Below are 17059 nucleotides of genomic sequence, written 5' to 3'. Positions count from 1 at the left end.
CTCGAAATCTAGCCCATAGCTGGTTTTTCTATGTAGGGTTGCCAGCTTATAGGTGATTGGATATGGGACGTAGCTGGGTTCACACTTTGGGGACGATTAATTATAGTGCGAGCAGACATGATACGATGTCCGCTGCACATCAGTAAATGCAGACAGCATACGCTGTTTGCATTTATCATTCGTGTGAACTGCTTGTGCAATGCCGCCCCCTGCAGATTTGCGGCCAGCTAGCAGGTGGTGTCAATCAGCCTGATCCTATAGGATCGGGCGGATTGATGTCTGCAGCCTCAGAGCAGGCAGACAAGTTATGGAGCAGCGGGCTTTAGACCACTGCTTCATAACTGCTGTTTCCGGCGAGCCTGAAGGCTCGCGCGGAAACAGGGGCATTAAGCTCCATTCGGAGCTTGATAATTCGGCCCCAATGTCCCCACAAAAGCTCAACCTTAGGCCCCACCCTTGATCCCGCCACATATATTTTTCACAACTAAGCAGTCATTTTATCCCCTTGGTTGCCAGTAACACATGTACAGAGCAGTGATGTAACCCCCATTGGCTGTTAGAGGTACACACCCAGCAATGATTGAACACCCCCATGTTTGCCTGTAACACATATAATATAAAATACACAGTGTAATTTCTTTTTGAACAATATTTCTAATGCATAAAGGCCTAGTAGGCCCTTTATATTTAGCTGATAGGGGTCTTTAAAAATACTGGACATTTAAGTGTCCAGTATTTTTGTACAGATTTTACTGGACAGCCTGCTAAAATACTGGACTGTGCAGTTGTATACTGGACACCTGGCAACCTTAGTCCCGACCCGTGGTTTGAAGAACCCCTTTTACAGAATATCTGCTTCTTCATTGGCTGGACAAAGTCTATTTTATGGAAAGGATAGTAATGGAACTATGGATTGCTTATGTTACACAGTGAATCAAATATTTCTAACCATTAGAAAATTTCATTTCAGATAAAAATATTTTCACAAATTTTAAATTCAGACTTTCACTATGGGCTTAAATGTCATGACAGAAAGAATATTATAGAATTAAACACAAAATGATTGTGTGTATTATGGACAAGGTCAAGCATCTACAACATTAACACGAAAAAAATGAAATTTATTAAGCACAGGAACATTAAAGAAACAAACTGTAATGCATTTAATTTAATTTAGGTGCAACAAATTTACCTTAAATAAATACTGTTTACAATGCATAATAGAAAATGTATTTATTTTTTCCCTTTAAAGTCATAAAGTATATTAAGAATTCAACACAAATCAGTTATGTCTGTTTTGCTATTTTTTTTTATTTATATTTTGGCCACAGTGTCACATTTAATTTTATTAACCAGTTTTGATCATTGTGTTCTTAAAGACAACTTTCGTTCTGATTTATACCTGTAAAATACCAGTTCACTTGATTAAATTGTACTTGCTAGATGGAACTAAGTAAAATAATATTAATAGTCTGATTATATATGACCATGAGTTTCGCTCTATATCCTTTTTTGATCATTTAGAATTAGGTATCCTGATGTAAGATTATCCTGACAATTTCACCAACCCACACAAAACCCAAGGACATGTTGCTGACGTAAATCAGCTCAGGAAGCAAGGTCTGCATTTTAATAACTTCCCAATCCTATTTCCTTGACCAAGTCAGATTCACTATTAAAACCACAGATGAAATGGATGTCAACATGCAAAATGAAGCTAGCACAAACTGTTGTTCTAGGACCAACAGCAGTCTGCTCTTGACCATAGGTGCTCCCGAAATTCCTTCTCTTACGGTTTATGGAAAGATAAGAGTGACTATTACCTTCATGCTCTTTTTTTCCTCTGCTATCCTTAATGGATCATTTCTGCTGAAACTTCAAAGGAGTCAGAAAGAGAAAAAGTTGAAAAAAACATCAAGGATGAAAACTCTTCTAAAGAATTTAATGCTGGCTAATTTATTGGAGACTCTTGTGATCATGCCCTTGGATGGAATTTGGAACCTCACTGTTCAGTGGTATGCTGGGGACCTGCTTTGTAAAATCTTCAGCTTCCTTAAACTTTTCAGTATGTATGCAGCTGCATTCATCGTGGTGGTTATCAGCCTTGATCGTTGCATAGCCATTACTATGCCTCTGACAATGAAGAGCAAGTCTAGTCTTGGAAAGTACATGCTAGGTTTGGTCTGGTTTCTCAGTATTGTGTTTGCAACACCACAGGTAAAATACATTATTTATTAGTTCTTAAAGGGTAAAACACTTTGGTGCCTCTATAATTAAGGAACTGTTCATATTTGTTCATATTTATTAATTTTGCCTTAAAAAGAAATAAAACAGAAAATTCAGTTAAAATTTTGAGATGAATGCAAAAAGATGTAAACTTTTAATTTAGCCATTTGACTCAAATGTTAAAACATTGTTTTTGTTAAATGTAGAGTTCCTTGGCAGAACTGATATTCTAAAAGGGATCTGTTAAGAAAAAGAAAGGTTTCTTTATTATAGTGATGTCACTTATTTTGTGTAGATCACAGTCTTGCAAGGAAAGAATAACCAGGCTGAGTAAATGCCACAGATGGTAAAAAGTTTGGCACCCACCAGCTGGTGGCAATAACCTGTTGGTATAGACCATCAAACTAACAGTAAAATAAAAAATGTTTCACTGAATTAAAAAAAAAAGTTTTAAAAGCTTTGCAATTTACTTCCATTATCAAAATATGCAAATTGCACTTCATACGCACACTGGGGCCGAATTATCAAGCTCCGAATGGAGCTTGATGCCCCTGTTTCTGCGTGAGCCTTCAGGCTTGCCAGAAACAGCAGTTATGAAGCAGCGGTCTTAAGACCGCTGCTCCTTAACTGGTCCACCTGCTCTGAGGCTGCGGACATCAATCTGACATCAATCTGCCCGATCTCATACGATCGGGCTGATTGACACCCCCTGATTGCTAGTGGCCGATTGTCCGCAAATTTGCAGGGGGCGGCATTGCATGAGCAGCTCTGGTGAACTGCTTGTGTAATGTTAAATGTTGACAGCGTATGCTGTCGGCATTCAGCGATGTCTGTTGGACATGATACGCTACAACGTATCATGTCAAACTGAAATTGATAATTCAGCCCCATTTTCTGAGGCATAAGCTCCTACTGAGCATGTGCAGGTGTTTACAGTATATACATTTGTGTCTGTAATTGGCTGATGGCTTTTACAAGATGCAAAGGCTGGGGAGTTGTAATTATCTTTGAAATTTGTCAGAAAAAAAAATCTGCTACTCATTTGCATACCACGCATTAATCCTTTTGTGTCAACGCTTAGGGATGACCTGTTGGAGTAAAACACATTCATTTATACACTTTTAGATTACATGAATTTCTAACAAAACTAATTTTTTTTCCTCCTGTCTCTGCAGCTCTGTTAAAATCTATTCTTTTATTTTAACATTTTAAATGACTAGTTGGTAAAGTTCTGCATCTTCAAACTAGGTGCCACCATCTTGGATTTTAAGTATTCTTGTACCCTGTGAGAGAAGTAGTGCGCATTCACAGTTCAGTGATATTGTTGTCTTCTAGAGAAGCCAGATCATGCCCTTCAGTTTAGTGTGCACAATAAAGAGTGGGAGCTGTACATTTTTGCAGTGGCTGCATTTCTCTATATTATTCCTGAGGGCCTTTTATATTTGTTATGTAACTTTTAAACTGTGTAAAAAACTGAAGGAACTGAAGTCATCTACTTTCTATTGTGCAAGCTAATTCAAAGTGCAAGGTACAGCTGTCAAATAGCCAGCAACATCACTGTTCTGTGAAAGTGCACTGCATCTGTCACAGAATGCAACTATACGTGTGTACCAAGATGGCAGGGCCCAGTATAAAAATACATAGCTTTAAAAAAATGGCTTCTGTAATTGGTTAAAATAAGAGAACTGTTTTAAAGAGAGCAGCAGGTACAGGAAGAAAAAAACAATAGCACAGTGAGTAGAAACCATTCTATTGTAGTTGTACCCAGCAGTTTAATGTCCCTTTAATTCTTTATGTAAGTAATGTAATTACTATGCTTACATACTGCAGTGAGACAGTATTTATCCCTATCTAACAGGAAACATGACCTACAGTATCAGACATCCCAATCTGCAAAACTCATTTCAGGGAGGTTGCTTTACCGGTTACTGCGCTGGAGCCGCCGCCGCCCCCCCCCCAGCATACGTATGTATCCACTAATCTGAAACAGGAGTGCAGCATGTGGACAAATGTACAATTGCTGGGTTTAAGCACACTACACCCAATGAAAAAAAAAATCTTTAAAATAAATAATTTTATTTTTACACCACTAAAGTCCCTTTAGGGACATGAATATGGTTTTCCTGTCACAGACAGTAGCTGTAGCATTACCTTACCTTCTCCAAACATAGCCAGGTGCTCATGCACTGATTATAGCCTGCTTAACTTGCCCTTTCTCAGGTAGGTACTCTCTGTTTAATCATTGTCTATCTCCTGAAGGCTTTTGATATGCCAGCATAGCAACAGTAACACTTCTGCTCACCCCTGTGGCTATGACTTAAACAGAAACATATATATCTCATTCACTTTACCAGTTCTCTGCTTTTATCCAAGCAAAAATAAAATAAAACACCCACCATACTCTGTCTAATCCTACTTGGCAAGCCATGCACACCCTTCTTTCTACCAGCTGGCTTCCCTTTATCTAACTCCCACCTGCCAACACCCTTCTGTAGTTAGAAGCCTTCTGATATTAACAAAGTCTGCCAGCCACCACATACTGTACCCACATTTTTTCTTTCTTTCATGGTTCAGATAGAGCATGCAATTTTAAGCAACTTTCTAATTTACTCCAATTTCAATTATCAATATTTCTTCGTTCTCATGCTATCTTTATTTGAAAAAGCAGGAATCTAAGCTTAAAGGGACACTGAACCCAATTTTTTTCTTTTGTGATTCAGATAGAGTATGCAATTTTAAGCAACTTTCTAATTTACTCCTATTATCAAATGTTCTTTATTCTCTTGGGCCTAGATTTGGAGTTCGGCGGTAGCCGTCAAAACCAGCGTTAGAGGCTCCTAACGCTGGTTTTGGCCTCCCGCTGGTATTTGGAGTCAGTGATTAAAGGGTCTAACGCTCACTTTTCAGCCGCGACTTTTCCATACCGCAGATCCCCTTACGTCATTTGCGTAGCCTATCTTTTCAATGGGATCTTTCTAACGCTGGTATTTAGAGTCGTTTCTGAAGTGAGCGTTAGAGCTCTAACGACAAGATTCCAGCCGCCTGAAAATAGCAGGAGTTAAGAGCTTTCTGGCTAACGCCGGTTCATAAAGCTCTTAACTACTGTACCCTAAAGTACACTAACACCCATCAACTACCTATGTACCCCTAAACCGAGGTCCCCCCACATCGCCGCCACTCGATTAAAATTTTTAACCCCTAATCTGCCGACCGCCACCTACGTTATACTTATGTACCCCTAATCTGCTGCCCCTAACCCCGCCGAGCCCTGTATTACATTTATTAACCCCTAACCTGCCCCCCACAACATCGCCGCCAGCTACTTAAAATAATTAACCCCTAATCTTCCGACCGCAAAGCGCCGCCACCTACGTTATCCCTATGTACCCCTAATCTGCTACCCCTAACACCGCCGACCCCTATATTATATTTATTAACCCCTAATCTGCCCCCCACAACGTCGCCGACACCTGCCTACACTTATTAACCCCTAATCTGCCGAGCGGACCTCACCGCTACTATAATAAAGTTATTAACCCCTAACCCGCCTCACTAACCCTATCATAAATAGTATTAACCCCTAATCTGCCCTCCCTAACATCGCCGACACCTACCTTCAATTATTAACCCCTAATCTTCCGATCGGAGCTCACCGCTATTCTAATAAATGGATTAACCCCTAAAGCTAAGTCTAACCCTAACACTAACACCCCCCTAAGTTAAATATAATTTACATCTAACGAAATAAATTAACTCTTATTAAATAAATGATTCCTATTTAAAGCTAAATACTTACCTGTAAAATAAATCCTAATATAGCTACAATATAAATTATAATTATATTATAGCTATTTTAGGATTAATATTTATTTTACAGGCAACTTTGTAATTATTTTAACCAGGTACAATAGCTATTAAATAGTTAAGAACTATTTAATAGTTACCTAGTTAAAATAATAACAAATTTACCTGTAAAATAAATCCTAACCTAAGATATAATTAAACCTAACACTACCCTATCAATAAAATAATTAAATAAACTACCTACAATTACCTACAATTAACCTAACACTACACTATCAATAAATAAATTAAATACAATTGCTACAAATAACTACAATGACATAAACTAACTAAAGTACAAAAAATAAAAAAGAACTAAGTTACAGAAAATAAAAAAATATTTACAAACATAAGAAAAATATTACAACAATTTTAAACTAATTACACCTACTCTAAGCCCCCTAATAAAATAACAAAGCCCCCCAAAATAAAAAATTCCCTACCCTATTCTAAATTAAAAAAGTTACAAGCTCTTTTACCTTACCAGCCCTGAACAGGGCCCTTTGCGGGGCATGCCCCAAGAAGTTCAGCTCTTTTGCCTGTAAAAAAAAAACATACAATACCCCCCCCCCCAACATTACAACCCACCACCCACATACCCCTAATCTAACCCAAACCCCCCTTAAATAAACCTAACACTAATCCCCTGAAGATCTTCCTACCTTGTCTTCACCATCCAGGTATCACCGATCCGTCCTGGCTCCAAGATCTTCATCCAACCCAAGCGGGGGTTGGCGATCCATAATCCGGTGCTGAAGAGGTCCAGAAGAGGCTCCAAAGTCTTCCTCCTATCCGACAAGAAGAGGACATCCGGACCGGCAAACATCTTCTCCAAGCGGCATCTTCGATCTTCTTCCATCCGGAGCGAAGCGGCAGGATCCTGAAGACCTCCAGCGCGGAACATCCATCCGGACCGACGACTGAACGACGAATGACTGTTCCTTTAAGGGACGTCATCCAAGATGGCGTCCCTCGAATTCCGATTGGCTGATAGGATTCTATCAGCCAATCGGAATTAAGGTAGGAATTTTCTGATTGGCTGATGGAATCAGCCAATCAGAATCTAGTTCAATCCGATTGGCCGATCCAATCAGCCAATCAGATTGAGCTCGCATTCTATTGGCTGATAGGAACAGCCAATAGAATGCGAGCTCAATCTGATTGGCTGATTGGATCAGCCAATCGGATTGAACTTGATTCTGATTGGCTGATTCCATCAGCCAATCAGAAAATTCCTACCTTAATTCCGATTGGCTGATAGAATCCTATCAGCCAATCGGAATTCGAGGGACGCCATCTTGGATGACGTCCCTTAAAGGAACAGTCATTCGTCGTTCAGTCGTCGGTCCGGATGGATGTTCCGCGCTGGAGGTCTTCAGGATCCTGCCGCTTCGCTCCGGATGGAAGAAGATCGAAGATGCCGCTTGGAGAAGATGTTTGCCGGTCCGGATGTCCTCTTCTTGCCGGATAGGAGGAAGACTTTGGAGCCTCTTCTGGACCTCTTCAGCACCGGATTATGGATCGCCAACCCCCGCTTGGGTTGGATGAAGATCTTGGAGCCAGGACGGATCGGTGATACCTGGATGGTGAAGACAAGGTAGGAAGATCTTCAGGGGATTAGTGTTAGGTTTATTTAAGGGGGGTTTGGGTTAGATTAGGGGTATGTGGGTGGTGGGTTGTAATGTTGGGGGGGGGTATTGTATGTTTTTTTTTACAGGCAAAAGAGCTTAACTTCTTGGGGCATGCCCCGCAAAGGGCCCTGTTCAGGGCTGGTAAGGTAAAAGAGCTTGTAACTTTTTTAATTTAGAATAGGGTAGGGAATTTTTTATTTTGGGGGGCTTTGTTATTTTATTAGGGGGCTTAGAGTAGGTGTAATTAGTTTAAAATTGTTGTAATATTTTTCTTATGTTTGTAAATATTTTTTTATTTTCTGTAACTTAGTTCTTTTTTATTTTTTGTACTTTAGCTAGTTTATTTAATTGTATTTATTTGTAGGAATTGTGTTTAATTAATTTATTGATAGTGTAGTGTTAGGTTAATTGTAGGTAGTTTATTTAATTATTTTATTGATAGGGTAGTGTTAGGTTTAATTATATCTTAGGTTAGGATATATTTTACAGGTAAATTTGTTATTATTTTAACTAGGTAACTATTAAATAGTTATTAACTATTTAATAGCTATTGTACCTGGTTAAAATAATTACAAAGTTGCCTGTAAAATAAATATTAATCCTAAAATAGCTACAATATAATTATAATTTATATTGTAGCTATATTAGGGTTTATTTTACAGGTAAGTATTTAGCTTTAAATAGGAATCATTTATTTAATAAGAGTTAATTTATTTTGTTAGATAAAAATTATATTTAACTTAGGGGGGTGTTAGTTTTAGGGTTAGACTTAGCTTTAGGGGTTAATCCATTTATTAGAATAGCGGTGAGCTCCGATCGGAAGATTAGGGGTTAATAATTGAAGGTAGGTGTCGGCGATGTTAGGGAGGGCAGATTAGGGGTTAATACTATTTATGATAGGGTTAGTGAGGCGGATTAGGGGTTAATAACTTTATTATAGTAGCGCTCAGGTCCGCTCGGCAGATTAGGGGTTAATAAGTGTAGGCAGGTGTCGGCGACGTTGAGGGGGGCAGATTAGGGGTTAATAAATATAATATAGGGGTCGGCGATGTTGGGGCAGCAGATTAGGGGTACATAGGGATAACGTAGGTTGCGGCGGTTTACGGAGCGGCAGATTAGGGGTTAAAAAAAATATGCAGGGGTCAGCGATAGCGGGGGCGGCAGATTAGGGGTTAATAAGTGTAAGGTTAGGGGTGTTTAGACTCGGGGTACATGTTAGGGTGTTAGGTGCAGACGTAGGAAGTGTTTCCCCATAGGAAACAATGGGGCTGCGTTAGGAGCTGAACGCTGCTTTTTTGCAGGTGTTAGGTTTTTTTTCAGCTCAAACAGCCCCATTGTTTCCTATGGGAGAATCGTGCACGAGCACGTTTTTGAGGCCGGCCGCGTCCGTAAGCAACTCTGGTATCGAGAGTTGCATTTGCGGTAAAAATGCTCTACGCTCCTTTTTTGGAGCCTAACGCAGCATTTGATTAAACTCTCGATACCAGAGTTAAATTTATGGTGCGGCCAGAAAAAAGCCCGCGGAGCGTTAACAGCCCTTTTACCGCCGAACTCCAAATCTAGGCCTTGGTATCTTTATTTGAAATGCAAGAATGTAAGTTTAGATGCCGGCCCATTTTTGGTGAACAACCTAGGTTGTCCTTGCTGATTGGTGGATAAATTAATCCACCAATCAAAAACTGCTGTCCAGAGTCTGAACCAAGAAAAAAGCTTAGATGCCTTCTTTTTTATATAAAGATAGCAAGAGAACGAAGAAACATTGATAATAGGAGTAAATTAGAAAGTTGATTAAAATTGCATGCTCTATCTGAATCACAAAAGAAAAAATTTGGGTTCAGTGTCCCTTTAAGAGCCAGCCCATTTTTGGTTCAGCACCTGGGTAGCGCTTGCTGATTGGTGTCTAAATGTAGCCACCAATCAGCAAGTGCTACCCAGATGCTGAACCAAAGATGGGCCGGCTCTTAAGCTTACATTTCTGCTTTTTCAAATAAAGATAAACAAGAGAATGAAGAAAAATTGATAAAAGAAGTAAATTAGAAAGATGCTTAAAATTGCATGTTCTATCTGAACCATGAAAGAAAAAAAAATTGGGTTTAGTATAACTTTAAGTAAAATCTTACTTTATCGAACTTCAGTTGAAATTTATGTCAACACAAACAGAGGAGAGCGGAGGAGCTGCTACTGATATCAACTGACACATTTTGCGCCTGACTGGCACTTTCTCAAAGGTTTTGAACTTGCCTGGCAGATATCCTTGTACTTGTCATTTGTTTGGACGTCTACCTGGTTTCCTAACCCCTGGCTTGCCCTGGATTTTTGCTTTTGGATTATGTTTAGAACCTTGTCTGCCAGTGTGGTATCCAGATCCTTTCTCAGTCATAGAGCCTGTCTGATATCCAAATCCTGTCTCTGCCACAGAGCTTGTCTGATATCCAGATACTGTCTCAGCTACAGAGCTTGCCTGATATCCAGATACTGTCTCAGCCATAGAGCCTGTCTGATATCCAGATCCTGTCTCTGCCACAGAACCTGTCTGATATCCAGATCCTATCTCTGCCACAGAGCCTGTCTGATATCTAGATACTGTCTCAGCTACAGAGCTTGCCTGATATCCAGATCCTGTCTCTGCCACAGAACCTGTCTGGTATACTGATCCTGCCTGTGGATCCTGCTAACCGTTGCTACCTGTGTATCCAACTGGTCACTACTGTTTGTGGTTCCTGCTGACCTCTGCTACTTGCATATCCGGATGGTCACTAATGCCTAATACCAAAAATGGGCCGTCTCCTAAGATTACATTCTTGCTTTTTCAAATAAAGGTTCCAAGAGAACAAAGAAAAATTGATAATAGAAATACATTAGAAAAGTTGCTTAAAATTACACGCTCTATCTGAATCATGAAAGAAAAAATATGGGTTTCATATCCCTTTAATATTGACAAAAAATATCATCATAAAAACATGGCCTGAAAAATGTGTGGTATTTGGCTGTGCAAGATTTTCCATGGTAAACTGAAATAAATAGATGATAGATAGATAGATAGATAGATAGATAGATAGATAGATAGATGATAGATAGATAGATGATAGATAGATAGATAGATAGATAGATAAATAGATAGGTTAGAAAGAGATGGTGTTATATTGTTATACTATTAGCACAGTGTAATATATGTAAAACGATTGCTAACTGAGTTAAATGTAGAGGTATTTGCCTGATAACTCCCAAGCTCAGTTCTTTATTTTCAGGGTGATATCGATTGCAGACCACTCTAGTGCAGATGGATCTTTTTCTCAGTGTGTCACACATGGAAGTTTTTCTGAGTGGTGGCAACAGACAGTATATAACCTGTTTACCTTCAGCTGCCTCTTCATCATTCCTCTGCTCCTCATGCTGGTGTGCAATACCATCACCACATTTACTATGACACGGGTGCTTCATAGAGACAGCACAGGTATGTATGTCTGGTATACTTCATTCACAGCTGTGGCAATATAGATCCAACTTATTCTTCACCAACTACACTGATTGTGTGCTATTTATACCTTATAATACAGGTCCAAAATAGTTACATTTTTATTCTGGGACTCAAACACTGATAATAAAGTCAGGGCTTAAAGGGATATTAAACACTTTGAGATGGTAATATAAAATGATAAATAGTGTGTGTATATATATATATATATATATATATATATATATATATATATATATATATAATCTCTACAATATAATTTTATTTATTTATTTTGTCCCCTTTTCCTATAATTCCATTCGGAAATTGTGAGCATTTCAGTTCCTGAAAAAATGTAAGTGCAGAACACTGTTATATTCCACACAGCCATTGGCTGCACACTCTAGTGACCTATTTATAACTGTCCCTAATTGGCCACAGCAGAGTAGGTAACCTAAGTTACAACATGGCAGCTCCCATTGTTTTATAGACGTTAAAACTTTACACTTGATTTGTCACTATTTAAACAACCAATGAAACTTTAAAAATACATCTACATGTTATTCTCAGACTAATCTTTTCTTTGAATGCATCATTCTATCTAGCATTTATTTATTGTTGAATGTCCCTTTAAAGGGCCATAAAACTCAAAAATGACATGCTCTAATTCATTGGGGTTAAACACACAGTAGAAGTGCCGCTTGGAACCTGCAGAGCACTGCTGGTCTGCTTGAGACCTGAAGTGCTCTGTGGGTCCCATGTACTACTAATCCAATCAGCAGCGCTTGTTGCACAGCAGCTGATTCAATCAGCAGCTCTAATTGCACCTGCAGAGTCATTTGACTAGCGCTGCTAATTGAATCAGTGGCAGTTTCCACTTGGAACCAGCAGTACCCTGCAGGTTCTGAAAGGTTCTTCTATTGTGTGTTTAACCCTAGTAGTACAGGGTTGATAGTCTTAAAATGACATGCTCTAACTATTGTGGCAATTTTAATCTAAAGAGACAACTCAAATGTATCAATAAAGCTTTCTTTAGATTTGCAGAGTCCTAGAAAATAAAACTAATGTCAATGGCATCTATTTATCAAAGCGTCGACTTTCTTGCATTCGCCGGCACCAATACGCTCGCCTAAGATCACCTAACATCGCTGCCGCGGACCTGAATACGTTCTCCATAATTATCAAAAAAGCTGTCAAAAAGCCGCGCACCAAGTACGGTGCGATGAGCAGCGGACTGTTGTTAACTAACAGTCATCGATCTCGCTGCTCTTCGGCTTTTTTACAGCTTTCTTGGTACCCTGTCACTAAACAGCCACACTATACTATACTGTTTTACCCCCTATACCGCCGCTCCCGGACCCCGCCGCAACTCTAATAAATGTATTAACCCCTAAACCGCCGCTCCCGGACCCCGCTGCAACTAAATAAAGTGTTTAACCCCTAAACCGCCGCACCCGGCCCCCGCCGCAACTAAATAAAGTGTTTAACCCCTAAACTGCCACTCCCGGACCCCGCCGCAACTAAATAAAGTGTTTAACCCCTAAACCGCAGCTCCCGGACCCTGCCGCAACTAAATACAATTATTAACCCCTAAACCGCCGCTCCCGGAGCCCACCGCCACCTACATTATACTTATTAACCCCTAATCTGCCGCCCCCTACACCGCCGCCACCTACATTATATTTATTAACCCCTAATCTGCCCCCCCTACACCGCCGCCACCTACCTACATTTATTAACCCCTAATCTGCCGCCCCCAACGTCGCCGACACTATATTAAATTTATTAACATCTAAACCTAAGTCTAACCCTAACCCTAACACCCCCCTAATTTAAATATAATTTAAAATAATCTAAATAAAATAACTTTAATTAACTAAATAATTCCTATTTAAAACTAAATACTTACCTATAAAATAAACCCTAAGCTAGCTACAATATAACTAATAGTTACATTGTAGCTAGCTTAGGGTTTATTTTTATTTTACAGGCAACTTTGTATTTATTTTAACTAGGTACAATAGTTATTAAATAGTTATTAACTATTTAATAACTTGCTAGTTAAAATAAAGACAAATATACCTGTAAAATAAAACCTAAACTACGTTACAATTACACCTAACACTACACTATAATTAAATTAATTCACTAAACTAAATACAATTAAATACAATTAAAAAAAAGTATCTAAAGTACAAAAACCCCCCACTAAATTACAGAAAATAATAAAATAATTACAAGATTTTTAAACTAATTACACCTAATCTAATCCTCCTAACAAAATAAAAAAGTCCCCCCAAAATAAAAAAAAGCCCTACCCTACACTAAATTACAAATAGCCCTTAAAAGGGCCTTTTGCGGGGCATTGCCCCAAAGTAATCAGCTCTTTTCCCTGTAAAAAAAAATTACAACCCCCCTCAACATTAAAACCCACCACCCACACAACTAACCCTACTCTAAAACCCACCCAATCCCCCCCTTAAAAAAACCTAACACTAACCCCTTGAAGATCACCCTACCTTGAGAAGTCTTCACCCAACCGGGCCGAAGTCCTCCACGAATCCGGCAGAAGTGGTCCTCCAGACGGGCAGAAGTGGTCCTCCAGACAGGCAGAAGTCTTCATCCAGACGGCATCTTCTATCTTCATCCATCCGGTGCTGAGCGGCTCCATCTTCAAGACATCCGACGAGGAGCATTCTCTTCTTTCGACGTCTTCTTGCTGAATGAATGTTCCTTTAAATGACGTCATCCAAGATGGCGTCCCTTGAATTCTGATTGGCTGATAGAATTCTATCAGCCAATCGGAATTAAGGTAGGAAAAATCCTATTGGCTGATGCAATAGAACAGCTAATAGAATGCAAGCTCAATCCTATTGGCAGATTAGGGGTTAATAAGTATAAAGTAGGTGGCGGCGGTGTAGGGGGGGCAGATTAGGGGTGTTTAGACTCGGGGTACATGTTAGGGTGTTAGGTGTAAACATTCCCATAGGAATTAATGGGATATCGGGCAGCAGCGAACATGAGCTTTCGCTGCTTTCCGACTCCCATTGATTCCTATGGCATCTGGCGCCTCCAGGGCGGCGGATTGAAAACCAGGTACGCTGGGCCGGAATAGTGGCAAGCGTACCTGGTAGGTATTTGATAACTTACAAAAGTAGTCAGATTGTGCCGAACTTGCGTTCAGAACATCTGTAGTGACGTAAGCATCGATCTGTGTCGGACTGAGACCGGTGGATCGTATGTTACGTCACTAAATTCTACTTTTGCCGGTTTGTAGGGTTTGATAACTAAGGCGAATCAGGCTCGCCACAAATACGCTGCGGAATTCCAGCGTATTTGCGGTTGACGGCTTGATAAATAGATGCCAATATCTGTATAGGGAAGAATTTAAAAAATAACTTTTCAGTTAGCCCATAAGTCTTGCTATCTAACACAATTAAATAGATGACAATGATGGTGTTTAAAGATATAAAACTTTATTTTGTTGTGTTTTAGGTCTGGATCTTAACCGATCTAAGAACAACATCCCACAAGCTCGTGTAAAGACATTAAAGATGACAGTGGCTTTTGCAACTTTGTTTATTGTCTGCTGGACTCCCTACTATGTACTGGGGATTTGGTACTGGTTTGATCCAAAAATGATGAGCAGAGTTTCTGATCCCGTTAATCACTTTCTTTATCTTTTTGGCTTATTAAACCCCTGTTTGGATCCATTGATTTACAGATACTTCCATTGATTTGAAGATCCATTAATTGATATTTCTCTATGTACCAAAGTCACATATGGACAACATGTTTGAAGATAAAATTCAGAAATGTTTTTCAGCTCATCCAGAGCTTGCTCAAGAAATTGTGCTGTTTTATTTATTTGTTGTTTTATATTTATGATTGCCCTTCATTGTGAAATATTGATGACCACATATAGCACATCTACAACACATTTGTTTTAGTTGTAAGCTATGCTACTTTACTTAACAGGGCACTGTACTCAAAAATAGTCATTAATAGGATATTTTATTTTTATCTGGAAAAAAATATGAAGTAAAAGCTGTTAATAATTGTTTTTCAAATGAATATTCCAGTATCGGTTGTGCACTTTCTAGTTTCTACTGATGCTGGCTTATAGATTCTTCCTAATACTATTTGGTGAGCGTTAGCAGGAAGTACCTATTAACCAATGAGCATTAGTAGGAAGTACCTATTAACCAATGAGCATTAGCAGAAAGTACCTATTAACTAATGAATTATAGTAGGAAGTACCTATTAACCAATGTGCATTAGCAGGAAGTACCTATTAACCAATGAGCATTAGTAGGAAGTACCTATTAACCAATGAGCATTAGCAGAAAGTACCTATTAACCAATGTGCATTAGCAGGAAGTACCTATTAACCAATGAGAATTAGTAGGAAGTAAACAACTGATACATATATATTAGTTTCAATTCCAGTTTAATGAGGCTTCTATCTCACATGTTCCTTCATGCAAAAAAATCATCATGTTTAAATGCTGCTCTTTCATATGGATGACAGAGAAATTTTAAGTACAACGATCCATTAAAGTTAAATTTGTAATACATTTTTAAATCTGCACTCAATAGTATTCGGCACTTAGATATTAAATATTTTGTGTAACGGATTAAATATCAGGTTTTAGAGTATTCAAAACTAATATTTCCTGTGAAAAAAGCAATATTAATGTTAAAGAATTTATTTTTACGTTGCAGAACAAACATGTCCTAAAAAAGTGTTTTTCTATTCCAGTCCTCAGGGTACAGTAACAGGCCATATTTTCTTAATATCTGAACTACGGCACAGGCAGGAGCGTAACTACAGGGGTCTCAGAGGTCTGACTTGAGACTGGGCCGTTCTAGCCCTTCAGTCAGTAGTGTTGCTCCTACAGCGGTAAAATTGCCATATTGACATTTTTAAAAGAGGAACCTTATGAAAAATACATATGTCAGTGGTCTTTTAAGGAAATTGTTTGAAAACATTATGTGAGTTTGAAAATGTTGTGTTTTAAGAACCCTGACATATGTATTTTTCTTAAAGGGACAGTCTACACCAAAAATGTTCTTATTTAAAAATATAGATAATCCCTTTATTACCCATTCCCCGTTTTTGCATAACCAACACAGTTATATTAATATGCTTTTTACCTCTGTGATTATCTTGTATCTAAGCCTCTGCAGACAGCCTCCTTATCTAAGTGCCTTTGACAGACATGCAGTGTAGTCAATCAGTGAAGACTCCTAAATAACTTCACGGGAGTGAGCACAATGTTATCTATATGACACATGTGAACTAGCACAGTCTAACTGTGAAAAACTTTCAAAATGCTCTGAGCTAGGCCTAGGAGGCGGTTTTCAACTGTTTAGAAATCAGTTTGAGCCTAGCTAGGTTTAGCTTTTCAAAAATACCACCAAGGGAACAAAGCAAATTTGATGATAAAAGTAAATTGGAAAGTTGATTAAAATTGCATGCCCTATCTGAATCATGAAAGTTTAGTTTTGACTTTACTGTCCCTTTTTCTTCAGTTACATCCTGCCTGACTCCATCAACTTAATATAACAGGGTGTAAGTATATTTAAAGGGACATGAAACCCACATTTTTTTCTTTCATGCTTCAGATAAAGAATACCATTTTAAACAACTTTCCAATTTACTTCTATTATTTAATTTGCTTCCTTTTCTTGTTATCCTTTGCTGAAAGGTTAATCTAGGCAAGCGCAGGAGCAGCAGAGAACCTAGGTTCTAGCTATTGATTGGTGGCTGCATATATACTGTATATTGATTGTGATTGTCTTACCCATGTATTCAGTTAAAAAACAATATTACATTGCTGCTCCTTCAACAAATAATACCAAGAGAATAAAACAGATTAGATAATAGAAGTAAATTAGAAAG

At 38.7% G+C, this 17059-nt stretch overlaps 1 protein-coding gene across 1 annotated transcript in view; it reads left to right on the top strand.

Moving 5' to 3' along the window:
* GNRHR (gonadotropin releasing hormone receptor) overlaps positions 1–14891 on the top strand; it is a 27213-nt gene extending 12322 nt beyond the window's left edge. Inside the window, exons 2-4 of the mRNA XM_053700144.1 lie at positions 1688–2217; positions 10935–11154; positions 14650–14891. Coding sequence (XP_053556119.1) covers positions 1688–2217; positions 10935–11154; positions 14650–14891 — 992 coding nt within the window. The remainder of the gene's footprint in view (positions 1–1687; positions 2218–10934; positions 11155–14649) is intronic.
* Positions 14892–17059: the final 2168 nt, after the last annotated feature.

The sequence above is a fragment of the Bombina bombina genome, chromosome 2 (genome assembly GCF_027579735.1).
Source record: "Bombina bombina isolate aBomBom1 chromosome 2, aBomBom1.pri, whole genome shotgun sequence".
NCBI lineage: Eukaryota > Metazoa > Chordata > Amphibia > Anura > Bombinatoridae > Bombina > Bombina bombina.
This window is presented reverse-complemented; position numbering and strand designations above follow the sequence as displayed.